This window comes from Anopheles cruzii, chromosome 2 (genome assembly GCF_943734635.1).
Source record: "Anopheles cruzii chromosome 2, idAnoCruzAS_RS32_06, whole genome shotgun sequence".
Taxonomy (NCBI): domain Eukaryota; kingdom Metazoa; phylum Arthropoda; class Insecta; order Diptera; family Culicidae; genus Anopheles; species Anopheles cruzii.
Window position 1 is genome coordinate 54,313,960 of NC_069144.1, and position 16,057 is coordinate 54,330,016.

The 16,057-nt window shown below is 52.8% G+C and overlaps 2 protein-coding genes across 3 annotated transcripts; both read left to right on the forward strand.

Moving 5' to 3' along the window:
• Positions 1–8,180: 8,180 nt before the first annotated feature.
• On the forward strand, positions 8,181–13,814 carry LOC128268935 (mediator of RNA polymerase II transcription subunit 14). Of its 2 annotated transcripts, XM_053006248.1 has the most exons (6): positions 8,181–8,619; positions 8,700–10,134; positions 10,205–12,320; positions 12,387–12,601; positions 12,678–13,424; positions 13,499–13,814. In XM_053006248.1, the coding sequence occupies exons 1-6, from the start codon at positions 8,465–8,467 to the stop codon at positions 13,757–13,759; spliced, it is 4,929 nt and encodes a 1,642-aa protein (XP_052862208.1). In that variant the 5' UTR covers positions 8,181–8,464; the 3' UTR covers positions 13,760–13,814. The 2 variants fall into 2 exon arrangements, with proteins under 2 accessions (XP_052862208.1, XP_052862207.1); XM_053006247.1 differs by having other exon boundaries at positions 10,205–12,601.
• Positions 13,815–14,567: 753 nt separating this feature from the next.
• LOC128266987 (odorant receptor 4-like) lies at positions 14,568–15,655 on the forward strand. The gene is made up of 2 exons (XM_053003778.1): positions 14,568–15,539; positions 15,614–15,655. The coding sequence occupies exons 1-2, from the start codon at positions 14,568–14,570 to the stop codon at positions 15,653–15,655; spliced, it is 1,014 nt and encodes a 337-aa protein (XP_052859738.1).
• Positions 15,656–16,057: the final 402 nt, after the last annotated feature.

A 16,057-nucleotide genomic window follows, 5' to 3' on the forward strand; every position in this document is an offset into this window, starting at 1 on the left:
TGTCAACGGCCGGCAACAAAATCAATCATTATTTCACCTCACGGTGGCTGCATTTTCCTTCGGCATTTGCTTGGGCTGATGAGAAAAGCGTCAGCTTTCACGGGGCCGACGATCCTTTCTTCAAACTTTGTTGCACGACCCGTGGCTACCCCTTTCATGCGTTGGCGGAAAACTCCACGGCCGGAAACCGATTTGTTGTCGATCAAGTAGAGCGCAAGTGGCTGCGTCCGCACGGAACCCCTGTCGAAGCAATTTGTCAGTATCTGTTCTCCGGGCTGGCGGCCGGGTGGACAAAAACGGACGGACGACAGCACGCGACGGCAGCTGTCATCAATCATAACCGGCCTCAAAACCCAGAACGCGTGTATGCGCGTTCCTTCCGGGGGCAGCTAGGTAATGCAAGCGGCAGACGCATTCCATCCGTTCGTGACGTGCGAGACCCGGGCTAACCCTTTCGCTCTCCTTGAACCTGACTCTGGTTCTGTGTTGTCTCTCATACAGTGCACCAAACAGCACACGGAATCCCCAACGCTCTGCGTTGCGGTCAGCTGACGGTCACGGGACGAGCACTAGGAGGCAAGAGTATCCAGACTGTCGGGGTATTAACAAAGAATTGGCCCGTTTTCAGCCGGCCACGCCACGCGATGACAAATCCCATCTCTGAATCATCCGACCCTGAATCGGCCGCCCAATTAGAGTGTTATTTACTGTGGGGGGTGTTTCTGGGACCCAAAGCCCTGCTTTTGATAGAATTTTTCGCACAGAATTGGACCGTATTCTTTTCACACTTCTTGCATCCCGCCCTCCGACACCAGAGGACGCTCCATTCCTGTTGTTGTGTTGCGCTGCCCCCTTAGTGTGCCGTAATTTTCGACAGCGGGGTTCGAGCGGGTCCTAAAATTAGAAACACTTTGAATGGAGTTCCACACGCGTCTAAGAAAAAATTCCAGACCAGACGAGACCAGACTAATGCCTGGCTGGCCCGAAAGCGCAGCACCGAGCAAATCCGAGCCGGGCAATAATAGATCACCTTGAAGTGGCACCGTGACGTGGCGCGTCCAAAATCTGAGCATGACTACGACGACGACGACTGGCGACCTCCCAGCAGGTCGGGCCAGCGGAGAACTCTCGAAGTGACACACCAGGTCCTCGACTTTTTTTGAAGGCCAACTTGAAGATAAATCTGTGCACAACGCTGAGCGAGAGCACATCTGGAAGTCACTTCGTCCGATCGCAATGGGGCGCCGATCGCTGCTGGAGACACCGTCGCAGAAACGTGTTGATCCTCCGAGTTCTGCGGGATGCTGACGGTTTTGTGACAGGCTTGCGACACGATCGTTACACAATAGAGCTGCGGTACATGGCAATCACTGGAATCACTTGTTGAAACTGCTGTTCCGGGAGCTGGAACACGATCATCCCGAATTACCGTCAAGCAAACCGAAGCCATAAATCATTCGGTTGCCCATTTCGATAGACGACAGTGATAGATGGTGTCGAGTTGGACTTGAATTTTCACGGCTCCATTTGCCGTATCAACCCCCGGGGTACCGCACACCGGCCTCTCGGTGACGACGGCGGCTACGTCCAAATTCTGCCGGCGAGACGAGCGCGAGTTGACGAAAACATTTGCCAGAAGTCGCTCGCTCGGTGTTTCGGTTCGCTCCTCGCGCACGATAAGGACGCACGGCGCGCTTTGGGCGTCCCATAAATTACGGCACGGCACGTCCTGGGAGTCACATGCCAGAACCACCATGCTGTGACTGGGAGTGACGAACAAAAAAATCCAGGACCGCTTCTCCAAGACACTCGCCCAGTACGAAAATCCTCTGTTCTCCGGAAAAACGCCACGATGTACAAAAAATTAACCGACCATAAAATAGATTATCTGAGGCCGCGCCCGACGAAGGGGGCCCACAACAGCTGGAGCCACTGGCGCAGCACGCGGAGTCGCGTGCCACAGCGGCACCACGAATTCGGCCCCTTTTTCGGGGAACTTTAAATTTAAATCCGTCGTTCGCGCAGCCACCGCCGCGAACGGGGATCTGATGCTGATGCTGCGGCTGCTACTGTTGTCGGTCGGGCTGGCAGAAGAAAGCAATAATTGGGATAAGTACTGTTGTGTGGGGTGCCGTATGAACATTTGTCGTAAACCTACTTCCCGTTATGGGGTGGCCCACTCTTGCTCTTTCCCCCAGTCGGCAGCATCTGTTTTCATTTGTTAAACACACAGCGAATGGCACCACTCAAGATGCGGAGAAAGGTCTTTTAGAAGCTCTTAATATTGGAAACCCTTTCTGTATCGGGACCGGCAATGGAATCAAATATTAAACAAGAAAGTGGATGTGTTAGAAATAGGGTCATAAAATCGCCGTTCCAGCCGCTGGTCTCTTCACCAGGCCACCGTGCAAGCGCGGAACGTTCAGCGGAGATCAGCGGAGAGTGACAACCTTCACACCGATCCTTCAAAAAACCTGACACTAGGCGTCACCTCGTGCTGATTAGTTGCGAAAATGGTGACGATTCCACGAATTGGCGGCCACGGTGTGTGGGCCACCAGCTAGTAACGAGCAGAGGACCTCCAGCATGCGCGGGCAACTACCTGGCCGTTCGACCGACGTTCATCATCCGGCACCGACCTTTACGGCGACAGTTGCGCGGGGAACCAAAAAAGGACCAAATCGACCGATGTATCATCGCGACGCATCGGTGCATCATTTTATAGGATGCAAACGACCTCTTCATTGCCGTTCTGCTCGCGAGCTGGCAATTTCGCCCCGGTGGGGGATAGCGCATAAATCATCCACCAATGCTGCCAGCAACCCGGGACCCCGGGAAAGTTGACGAGTGCGCAGTGATTTCGGGTGCAAACGCGAGCGAGTGAGCCGCGTTTTACGACTGACCATCGGGGAGCGACCTCGACTGTGGCGCATAGATCAATGGCACCCCGCACGGATTTTATGCACCAGTAGAGTTGTGGCGTCCCCGGACGGCCTAAGCAGAAACACACGGTTCAAAGATTGGCATTATATTAGAATGTCCATATTAGAATGTCGAATCATAGCTGAATTTCGAACACATTTCGTGAACAAGATTCCTTGTTGGAGGTTGCGTTATCATTGGCAGAAACTACGCGGGATGCCGACTGGAACACAGTGCTCCAGGCAGCATCATTTCAGTCCATTTTCTTTTTTGTCCGCTGAACTCTGAACACGTGTTCCCGCCAGTGTTTATGGTTTGCGAAAACAGCAAAAAGAAAGGATGGCCTCCGCAAGACGACGAACCGTCGACGAAACCGGAATGCACCCAATCGGCGTCGGCAGCGGACCAAACGGGCGGTTTAGAATAATTAAGCAGCTTGTGACAGCTGCACAATCCGGGCAGCGGCGCACGGAGTTCGCACCGGATTAAGTACCCAGAGCGGGCAGAAGTGCCGCCGTCGGTACATTTGGACGATCCACATAAATAGTACTCGCGTTTCGGGTCGTGTTACCAACCTGACTATCCTCTAGCGGTGCGGTGTGTGCTCCGAAGCAAAGGTCAATCAATCACAGACACTTTCAAACAATTCTCAATCAAACACGATGATTTATGTTTGATGAATTATGTTTAGATTTTAATGATTGTGAGTTCCCTCAGTTTTAAGGTTCTTTGTTTCAACCTTCAAGCGTCATTTGTTGTGGTGAAAGCAAACCGTGCCGATCTTTGTTTTTTCTTTGTTTTTCTGTACTGTGGAAGACTATGACTGGACTGGGCACTGGACAAGCAATAGACAATCATTGTATAGCTCATCAAACAACCAAAACCGAAATTTAGAAAATAAGACTCAAGACATAAGGGTCGTGTAGACCCTCCATTGTTGAAATGGAAACGATCTTTTCCTGGAACGAAGCCATCCCAGCAGACGATTCGAAAACGGTCTGTCTAGACGGCATAAACGAGTGCGACAATGGTGCATCTGCAATAATATGTTGGCCACAGTATGCAAACAAGAACGCCACGCTTTACCGATTGCCACAGGTAACACTCCAGACGAGCAAAAAACCTGGAGTTTCCTGGTTTCCGGGCACACAGCATAACGCACATGTTGTAGCAGCACGCGTAAGGACTTGGCACGTGGCGTGGTAAGATTTTTACGACAGCCCGCTGCTCGGTTTCTTCGAAACGTGTGCTAATTTCGGAACCTGCGTAGTGACAAAAAACATGTCGAGACGCACTCTCTTGCAGCTTTCGATTTTGTGCTGCCCTTTCGCCGCGACAGATGCTCCTGTGCTGCGATGAGGACAAACTGGGGACTGGAACGGTGCACGGCGAAGACTCGAAAGACGCAAAGAAAATGTAGCGCAGGATTAGCCTCGGCACGTTCATACGCGCAAAACTCCCCCAATTTGTCTCCCTCCAACCGTTTTGACACCTTTTCCATAAACACGCACCCGCCGGCGGGAGCTGCAAGTTAATGCTGTCCCGACTTCCGGCAGCATCTGCTTAGGATGTTTTAGCGTAAACACCGCAAAGGCCCGCGCGACAAATGGAGTCCTTTTTTAGCTCTCAAGAGAAGCTCGAAAGGGACCCCTTTAACCGGCGACATCATGTGCCCCGCACCGGAAGCTATGCGTTGATTATGATCACGCGAAGATCACGTACGGCTTGTGCGTCCGACTCGACAGTGCAGGGAATGGATTTTTCTCTCGTCACTCGCGCATCGAACCAGGCAGTGAAACATGGAAAAGATTAATTACGTGTGCCATGCCGTGCTGCGTTTCGGGGGTTTCCGTCCATCACTCCAACGGTTCCGGGTGTTCTGTTCCGGGCCGGGGTTTGTTGATGGAAAAGACCCGTGCCCGAGAAAGCTATGCTACAAATCTTAAACTTAAAACGCTGTGATGGTTCTTCTGTCTTGCGCTGAGGTCCTTCCATGTTAACGTCACATATGGTCACGTGCCCCGAAAATTCTCCATATTTGTCGCACTTGTTGCACATCTATTGGCAAAATCTACACATTAAAAGGCACTAAAAGGCAGGGGGTCCTGTTCTGGTTCACTGGTTAGTTTCACGGCGTTCCTTTGTCGCAGGAAACGATAAAAAGCCATCGGACCAGAAACACCCGACGTGGGCCAACATCCGAGGAGCGTGAGGTTCCGGTCTCCGGTGACATGTGTACGGATGCTGCCGTCCCGGACATGTGTTTTCCGTTTTTTGGGGGTTTTTTCCCATTTTCTTTTCACGGCTGACATTTGATGGCCATCGTGATTTGGGAGGACGGTGTTCCGGTGAAGGTTAGTGAACCGTGCGGACGGCAAAGATTCCGAAGTGGTTGCTTCCGTCGATTCCTCGAACTGATCCGATGGACGGGAGCTCGGAGGGAGTTTGTTGCACCCAGAAAGATAGCGTTTTGTGTTTGTTTTTAAATACCCGTCACCCGGCGAGTTCTTTCTCTCTCTCCATTGGTAACATAAACTAACGTGTAGGCGATCGACGACGCTTCCATTTGTTTTCGATACGATCGGTTTCGCTAGGTGGTTACGATGGCGAGCCGCGGCTCAACGGAAGATTGGTTATGGCGCCAGTTTGTTTGGAACCATAATGGTGCCCGTTGGCTGCGCGCCGCATCCCATTTCTCAAGCAACCCAGAAGCGCGCATCTCATTTCCTGTGGGATGCTTTCGAAATGCATTGTATCCAGATACGTTCATCAAAAGCATTCTCAACATCGATTAAAGCAAAGAATTCTGTAAATGAAAATTACTCCATCACAAGAATCGGTTTTGTTTTAAGACATCCTTCGACGTCGCACAAGTCGATGAACCGAAGTTAGTAACGACGCAATGAACCCGACCGACTGGAGCCGTCCTAGAAAAACACTAGTCTCAGCGTAGAGTCAAAGAAAAACATTTGTGATTGCGACGGCGACCGTTCGTAAGGTGCACTTCCTACTCTTGCTGCACATATGCTAAATATTATGCTCGGAACAATTAACGACGGGTCGCTGCGTACCGCGGCCATTGCACTGTATCGCTGCTGGGACCGGCCAGAAAATCCGAAGCGAGAGCATAAGCATGAGTCGTATTGCCTCATACCTACCCGAAGCGAAGCACGTTCGGTTGGGTTATTTTTGTGTTGGATCAATATTTTTCCTCGCTCGGCACAGGAGAAAGATCTTCCTGGAAGACACTACCATCCAAGATGAAACGATCGGCACCGTACGCCCGGAAGGAGTCAATGACACCGAAACCGCACGAAATAAAACCGTAGCTCGGCCTTTCACAGGGTTCGCCAATTGTAAGATGCAAGATGCAAAGATGCCATCAAGTCACGCATTAAGATCGATTAAGGGTTCATCATTATCTAATGATTAAGAAATGGAGTTTGTGGAGTCGGACGACGTGGAGTGATGCATCGGGATCGGTGGTGCGCGTTGTCGCAGGACCGTAACATTGGCAGAACGTGAGCAATGGGACACGCGTTGCACGCAGAATTGCCCCAACTCCCCGGGGAGTTTCGTCTTCTTCGACTGTCACACGTGCTAAATATGGTCTCTCGAAAATGGCACTGGCAGCTGCATCCCTTGGCTGCTGGGCCACGGCACGCGTTGTCCTTGATCATGTTCACTGCCCCACCGAGAGGAAGATAGAGAGAGCGAGAGAAAGACCCGTCCAGATTGCCACCGACTCGGTGGTGGTGTCCCTCCGAAAGCGGAACGTAACCCTTCGCGGCTTCCGGCCCGACAACCTGACGCCCCGCGAACGGGACCCTCAGTCGTTTCGCGGGATCGCTTGCCGTTTGTGTCACACAAATGGTTTGCAAATGCATTGCACCACCACCGAAATGCATTGCTCATTAAAATGGTTTAATAATAAACCACCAGCGGCAACCGGCAGCAAGCCGGCACTGGGCACTGCCACTGGAGTGTCTCCTTTTTTCAGTGGTAAAGACAAAGACGACGGAAAAGGGTTCACACAACTCCGGCACCACCGTGCCAGATGACGATCATTTGCTAATGCAACAAACTCTTGCCGCAGTTAGTGGCGTGTGTCAGGAATCGGAGTGTTCGTTCCGGCATCGGCAAGTGCGGTAATGTCGCAAAGGTTGCCACCGACGTTATAACATCCGCCCAGCGAAGAACCCTCGGTTCCTACACGGTTGGCTCGTGGGGCTTTTGCTTTCACCACCAGTTTGTCTTCCGCGGGATGCTCCCCTTTTCAGGCAATGAGGCGCAACGCAGTGACACCGATTAACGCTCATTGCCAGCCTGTTCTCTATCGTCCTAGCATCTTGGGGCAAGGGGTCTCGGCGTGTAACCCTAACATACTTCTAACGGTTCGGGGCAGCACTATGGATAAATTTAAACTGGCTACATCAGAACGATGGCACGATAGCATATTGTTACGGTTGAGATACGCCTCCGGTGGCCTAGGATCGGTTCCACTTCTTGGTTTGATGCTACCGATGGCCACTGGCGAATCAGTGGCCTATTCTTAGATCCGTGCCAACTCCGTCCAAGTCGGCCAACCCAACAGGTTCTTTGTTGGTGATTTCACGAAAATTGCAGACCTAGAATCGCTGACACAAATAGCAAAATTTGGGGTCCAAGTGTATGCGGCCACCAATGTCGCTGCGAGTCACTGCGATTTTCAGCAATCATATACAAGACAGTTCTTAATGACTTTCCACGGAGCTCAAAGAATACGTTAAAACACGTTGTGCTGTTTAATTTTTGAAATAAGTTTCAACGGTTTGAAAATTTAAACTTGTTTCCTGTCAACAGCAAACTGATTGCTTAATGTGTTTACTGTTAACAAGGGTAAAATTATCTGTGCGGTTTAACAACACAACAAATAAAACAAATGTATTCATAAAAGATACAGGATTTTCATTAAATCGTTAGTTTGCATGGGAAAAAATGTAGTTCGGGTTGTCTTTTCTTGGTCTTTGTCTTTTGAGGTGGGCTTTTAGATTGGAGTTGTCTTTTCTTAGCCTTAGAAAAAGCCTTCTAGCACATTTTGCAGCAAGTTACAACTTTGACATTTGAGATGTCACGACAAATAAGAACAAGAGAGAGGAAAGAAAACCTGCAAGCGTCACAACTGTCAGGCTGACTGTTTCGCTTTTCAGTGGCGGCCGTAAAAGTTTCCACGGACCGATTTTATCGCCCTTGGAAACCCTTTTCGCAGCATCCGTGCACTGGTGGCACTATGTTGCGAAGTCCGTAACACAGCTACGCATTCGTAGCGCACGACACAACAGTTTTCTCGGCCAGTAGCACGGCTGGTTAGCTATTCGTGCCGTGTGTGTATGTGTGTATGTGTAGCTTCTTCGTGAGTTTATTGCGTGGTGCATGGCAACAGAGGTTGCTGCGTTGAACTTGGAACCACCGAAAATTGTCACCAAAAGACTATTTACTGCTTAGACGTTCGGTTCCGGCAAGCAGGAAGCAACCGGTGCAGAAGCAACGGTCCGGCCGCAGTATGGCTCCGCAACCGCTGGAACAGGGTGGAGCGGTGACCAGCTTCATCCCCACGGGGCAGGAGATGGCGCAGCGGCAGAACCTCATCCCGTTGGGCCGTTTGATCGATTTCATCATCCAACGGACCTACCACGAGCTAACGGTTCTCGCAGAGCTGTAAGTACATCCGGTTCTCGCTTTCTCGTGCTATGTTCCTTTGCTCACGATGCTACTTGGCCGTTCCGCTTCGATCGCAGGTTACCACGCAAAACGGATATGGATCGAAAGATCGAGATCTACAATTTTTCCGCCAGCACCCGGCAGCTGTTCATTCGGTTGCTGGCACTGGTGAAGTGGGCCAACTCGGCCTCGAAGGTCGACAAGTCGGCCAAAATAATGGGCTTCCTCGACAAACAGTCGATGCTGTTCATCGATACGGCCGACATGCTGTCGCGGGTGGCCCGTGAAACTCTCGTGCACGCCCGGCTTCCGAACTTTCATATTCCGGCGGCGGTCGAAATCCTGACCACCGGATCGTACTCCCGGCTGCCGTCGATCATACGCGAGCGCATCGTGCCACCGGATCCGATTACGGCGGCCGAGAAGCGCCAAACGCTGCAGCGCCTCAACCAGGTCATCCAGCACCGGCTGGTGACGGGGAATCTGTTGCCGCAGCTGCGAAAGTTCCGGATCGAGAATGGGCGCGTCACGTTCAAGGTGGACCACGAGTTTGAGGTATCGCTGACGGTGATGGGTGATGCACCGACCGTCCCGTGGCGCCTCCTGGACATTGACTTTCTGGTGGAGGACAAAGAAACGGGCGACGGGAAGGCGTTGGTTCACCCGCTGCAGGTGAACTACATCCACCAGCTGATCCAGGGCCGGATCGTGGACTGCATCGATGCGCTGGCCGAAGTGTACTCGTGTCTGCACTACTTCTGCCAATCGCTGCAGCTCGAGGTGCTTTACACGCAAACGCTCCGCCTGATGCGAGACCGACTGGACGACCATATCCACGTGGACGAGTACATCGTGGGTTCGAAGCTAACCGTTTCGTACTGGCGCGAGCTAACGAACAAGGACCCAAAGTCGGAGCTCGGCTACCGGTTGACCATCCAGACGGATCCGAACGATTGCTCCAAACAGCTGGCCATTCTGCACGTGCCCTCGATCGGTAGCAAGGAAGCGGACATTGCCGATCGGGCCGTCCGTTCGGATCTGCTCTCGATGGAGCGGCTGCTCGTGCACACGGTCTACGTACGCTCGTTGGCCCGTTTGAACGACGTCAAAACGGAACTGCAACACTTCCTGAAGGATGTGGAGTACAACATTCACGGCACACCGGCCATGCTGACGGTGCCGGTGCTAAATCCGTGTCTGCGGGCCGAGCACATCTACATTACGGTCGACACGCACACCGGTATGCTGCGGTGTCACGTTCCGAAGCACCTGGACTGTCCCATCATGCCCGACATGCAGCACGCCCTGAACAACGATTGGTCCAAGCTGCAGCATCTGATCTCGGAGCTCCGCTACTGGATCACGCAGCGACGGTGCGAGAAGACTCTGCAGCACCTACCGGCGACCACGCAGGACCGCTTGCCGTTAGTCTTTCCGCCGAATCATCCGATCACACGCATGGGACCACACAAAGTATTCATTCAACTTTACCGCCATGCCAACGTCATTCTGGTAAGTGCCTGACGTCCTCCGTGATCATGATCGTCAGGCCTAACTTTCTTGCTTTTCCCTCCGTTGATAGATTGTGGAGCTAAAAGAGAAGAAAAGTTGCCCCAACGAAATGACCTACTCGTTCTACGTGGTGCTCGTGAAACCATCGTCCGTTGAGGAAGGACAAACGGGACTGCCAGACGGCCCCCAAGGGGCTGGATCGGGCCCAAATGAGACGGGGGCGGGCGGTATGCCCAAGCTGTACCTTCGCGTTTTGTCGCTCATCGAGTTCGATACGTTCGTGGCGACGCACGGTCCCGGGACACCGATTGACGAGACGCCGGCCGTCGGGTGCAGCAAGCGCAAACTACAGTCGACCGAACTGTCGTTGAGCGTGTTGGGACCGCCGATGAAGCAACAGAAAACCATCTATCCGGCGTACTTTATCCCCGAGCTGGCGCACGTCGTGGCGATGTGCGACGAAAAGCTACCGTTCGTGGCCCTGGCCAAGGAGTTCTCTAACCGGCGCATACCGCACGGTGGCCTGCAGGTGGAAGCGAATGCCACCTCGCTGGTGCTGAAGCTACTGACGTTGCCTCAACCGAAACCGCCTCAGCTCCCGGCAACGGCGCAGCAGCAGCAGCAGCAACAGCAGCATGGGTCACAATCTCAACAGCACTCGCACCCAGCGCAAACCGGACCGGACGGGAAGCCGGGGGGCGAACCGAAAACCGTTCACGTCCCACCTATCGACAAGCAGGTGTGGAATGCACTTCTCAAGCGCCTGCTCTCGGTGTCGGTCCGGGCGCAGGTTAACAAGAGCAACCAGACGCGTCTCTGGACGACGGAACTCGTGTTCTACGGGTCCCCGTTGCCTAGCCTGCACCACAAGGAGCAGGGTATGCGCCGGGCCGTCTATCTGCAGTACGAAATGCTGCCGGTCGATTCGGTCGCCAAGGTGGTCGATCTGCTGCTGAACGATTGGTCGAAGATCGTGTACCTGTACACGCTCGTGCACGAGTTCCACGAGCAGTTGGGCAACGAAAAGTACAACCTGCAGAGCATGGTGACGATCAAGTCGTACAGCTACACGAACCTGCTGCTGGCGTACGGCCCCAAGAAGGAGGTGAACGTGAACATCTGCTGGGACACGGAGGCGAAAGAGTTTAAGCTCGTGTTCACCGGCGGCAACAGTGCGATCAATGCGCACTCCATGATGCGCGATCAGCTGCAGGCCCACCTGAACCACAACTACAACCTGGCGCAGATCGTGCACATGCTGCACGAAACGTACCAACCGCTCAGCTCGATCGCCAAGCTGCCGATCATCCCGCACCTGGCCATCCTGCAGTCGCCCAAGATTCCGGTGCTCTCGTTCTGCATCATCCCACAGTCGCCCACGTTGCTGCGGATCTCGTTTCAAGGCGTTTACTGTCTCGAGGTGCGCTTCCGGGGCGGCGGACTGTGCACGGTCCGGGACGGGGCGTACAGTCGCTTCGATCGTACGCACGTCGTCGAGGAGTTTACCCCGACGCAGGGCCTAAAGGGGTTCCTGTCGAAGTACGTCGACGAAACGGCCGTCTTCCGGAGACGATCCCAGTCGGAAGACGATAATCCTCCTTCGCCCGTCACGATGGAAGATCCGTCTCATGCCACTGCCGCTGCCGGTGGTGGTGGCGGTGCAGTCGGAAGCGGATCGGTCGGATCGAACACTTTTCTCGGTGGCGGAACAGGTGGCATGCGCGGTCCACAGAGTCCCCGTGATCCGGGGTTGCGTTTCGCGGCACCACTCACACCGCCCACCGGTTCCAATCCTCACACACCGGCCAGTCCGCATCCGATCGGTGGCGGCGGTGGAGCTGGGGCAGGCGGTGGACCCGGAGGACAGGGAGGAGGCCCGGGCAGTGGGCAGGGTGGCCAGGGTGGGCATATGAACAATTTCAACATGACCTCTCCGCCGGCCTCGCACATGCCGCACCCTTCGCCGAGTGGTGGCGGATTGATGCCATCGTCGCCACTGAACGCCCAGCCGAGCCCGATGGCGGCCCATTCGCCGGGGCCGAGTAATCTCGCGTACATGCAGGGAGCCCACACCGACGGCAGCCCCTTTGCGGCCCTCTCACCGGCCGCCTCCAACTGGCCCGGCTCGCCCGGAATGCCACGCCCGTCACCGAGACCTGGCCAGAGTCCGGAACACAAAGCCCAAAGTACGTTCACGGGTCACGAGTTTGGGGACAGATTTTTATTTTCTCTTCCCTGTCCTCTGTCATTAGCACCTCACCATTACACGTCGCGCGTCATTCCGGCGCGCTCGTGGGCCGGAGCCATTCCGACGCTGCTGACCTACGAAGCGCTCGATACGCTGTGCCGTGCGACGCCACATCCGCAGAAGGAAATTCCCGGCCCAGAGCTGAGCCCTCTCGAGCGTTTCCTCGGTTCGGTCTTTATGCGCCGCCAGCTGCAGCGAATCATTCACCAGGAAGACAGTGTAAGTAGGACGATCGTGATCGTGACCGTGATATGGCCCACTCATCGGACCCACTTTCACTCACTCACCCACCCAGTTGATGGCAATCACGTCGAACGAACCGGGGGTCGTGGTGTTTAAAGCGGACTGCCTGCAGTACCAGGTGTTCCTGAACCCGAACCACATGCAATCGTTGCACCTGAAGGCGATTCAGCTGCCGTCGATGGGCGGCGGGAACCCGATGATGGACGGCAAACCGGTACCGTACCAGTGGGCGGTGGAAGATTTGCAAGTTCTCGAACAGTTCTTCGACCAGCGGGTTGCGGCCCCACCGTACCGGCCGGCGGTTATGACGAGCTTTACGCGAATGCTCAACCTTCCGGCGAAGGTGCTGATGGACTTTATCCAAATTATGCGCCTTGATCTGATGCCCGAACTGGGGCAGGGCAACAAGTGGAACGTGCAGTTCGTGCTACGCATGCCCCCGTCGGCCACACCGATCGTGCCGGTCGGCACGACGACCATCCTGTCGCACCGGCAAAAGATTCTGTTCTTCATCCAGATCACGCGCATCCCCTATCTGCCGAACATGGAGTGGAAGGACGCGGTCACGATGCTGCTCCCGATGGTGTACGATATGAATATGAACCACACCACGCTGGCCGAGCGGCGAGAGCCCATGCCACCGCAGCTGACCAGTGCGGTCAGTGCCCACTTGCGCCGCTTTTCCGAGTGCTCCGTGCTGCAGCAGGGCGAATGTTCGCTCTTTCCTGCCGTCCGGGACCTGCTGCTGACGCTGACGCTTCCGAACGAACCGCCCGTGCCGGGGCAGATGCCAATTCAGGTACGGCACCACCGTTAGAGCTTCCGGCTGGGGGCCAACCGTTGATTTGTTGCTGGTTCTCACTTTCTCTGCAGCTCGGTGGTGTCATGCAGCAGGGTGGCGGTCCGGGCGGACCGGGTGTACCGATGGGAGGACCGAATGCCGTTCCCCCGTCACAGGGTGTCCCGCAAGTCGGTTCCAGCCCCAACCCGATGATGCACTCACCGATGCAACAGCAGCAGATGGGTGCCGGCGGCGGCCAACCAGGCGGCAATTACGGTGGAATGGTCGGTGGAGGCGGTGGAGGACCGCCGGGTGGCGTGGGCCCCGGAGTTGGTGGACCGGGCGTCCCTTGAAAACTGTACAGAAACCGAAAGGAAAACGAATTCAACATTTGAAATTGATGTGTAAAATATACCAAACATACGATAGCACGATTTACATACCGTTTTGCGTTTACGAAAAGAACTTACTCTCCACCGGGTGACCGGAAGCTTTGACATCCTCACGTGGGTTTTGAGAAAACGGTAAACGAAAATTGAGAGTGCAATGGTTCGAGTTGTACTCCAGAGTTTCACATCGATTTTTCTCTGTTAATACCAAATAGTGCCTGAAACTATTTCACACACGCTCTAGGTGAAGGGTAATTCCGGGCGTTATGATTCCGTGCAGGGTTCGTCGCTTGTGGAAAATAAACTTCAACTCAAAAGCCGATTTTAACATGCACTATACATTTGCGTCAGTTTACACGCACTTAGCCTGTGTATGTATGGTATCCCTGCCCCCGGCCATTACATCAAGATTCACCCGATAATGGTGTAGAATAATCAAGTCCATTAATATGTACCAGGAAGGCGCAAGACAGCTGTTAGCGGACACCAATTTTTCTCACAACTATTACCAAGAAAATTGCATTGCAGCGCTTTGGCGAACCGGCTGATACAGTTCCCACTGGCCGTTACGAGCACAACTCGATCCGATCATTCCCGCCGGAAATCGAAAGGGATTCTTTCGTCAGTTCACTCTTTCGCAATGGCTAAGACGGACAACAAAAATCCTTTCGACAAACTTATTTCGATGATCGTGAGCGACATGCAAACCACCGGAGTGAACGTTTTTGATACAAATGGGAAGTTAACATTTACCATCGTGTCTACCTTTGTGATGGCGTTAGTACAGCTGTATCTTGGCTATGTGTCGTTTATGCAGTACTCGGGCACTCTAGAATTGTTGGCCGAGAGCTTGTCTATAATGGTGACGTACATACAGGTGGTGGGTCGCTGCTACTTCTACGTGTTTCAGCAAGAGTCGTGTCGGAAGATTGTCCAGAACATACGTGAACAACGAATGCATTTCGGTGCAAAAAGTAATCCCGCAATAGAACAGCTGTTCCATGGTGCCGACGAGCAATTGGTTCACCTTTACCGAGTGCTCTACTGGATGTATGCAGCTGCAATGATATCATTTCTGTCCATGCCTGCGATTTATCCCGATCCGAGAAAGTACAACTTGCCGTTAGCATTCACGTTTCCTTTCCTGCCAGTTGATAATCGTTTCTGGTGGTACTTTACGTATCTTTATCATTTTGCCATGATTTGGAAATGCATCCACTTGCTGGTGGTTATTGATGGAGTCATGGTAATGGCAATGATGAGTGTTCGCAAACGAATTCAAGCGCTGAAAGTGTTGCTGCAGCAGCTCGACGAGAAGATCCAAGCATCACCGTGGAAGCGCACCGACCACCTTGAGCTGGATCTGAAGCGCATCATTGAACTGCATGTGTCCATCAAAGAATTTATGAGAGATTTCAGTGACTCGTACCGCTGGCACTTCTTCATGATAGCCGGAACGGTGTGCTTCGAGATTTGTATGGCCTTGAACGTGATCGCAACAACGGTACGAAACCCAGTTTATCCATACTTATTGGCAACGACTACCCAACTGCTGGTGATGTGTTTTTTTGGAAATGTTTTGCTGATAGAGAACGATACCCTGTCGGACTGCGTCTACAACATCCACTGGTATCGTATGACAATTTCGCAGCAGAAAAAAATCATGTTCATGGTCGCCAACGCTCAGCCGGATATGAGCGCAAATGCTATCTTTTTGAATGTACAAATGGCTACATTTATCACGGTATGTTAACCTGTTATGAGAGCTTTCGAAGGGCTTCAGAATAGAAAATTTATTTCTTTCTACACCACTTCCAGATCATACGGGCTGCATACTCTTACTTCACCATATTGCAATAAAGCGATCGTCTTGAATCTTTTTTGCGACAGCCTTTGTCAAATATTTATAAACGAGCACAAGCACGCTGATCGCATCTACCGTTAGAGAAAACTCTTTCAAATAATCGGGTTGATTTTGCACTAACAAAACTGAATATTGCTTGGCCTTTTGATTGATCGTAGAATTCATGGCACAATTATTGTTCCCAATGCTAATCCAGATACATTGAAACACAAATTGTCATTGTAAGCATGCTGTTGTAATAAATCATATGAAGTTTTTGGAGATTTCAGAAGAAAAAAGTTCGTTTTACGTTAGCCTAAATCACACCAACAAATACACGTTTCAGTCAGAAGGTATCTTTCAAGGTTTTCTTTCCGTGCAACAATATGAAGTCAATCGTTACTTGACCGTAAGTTTTG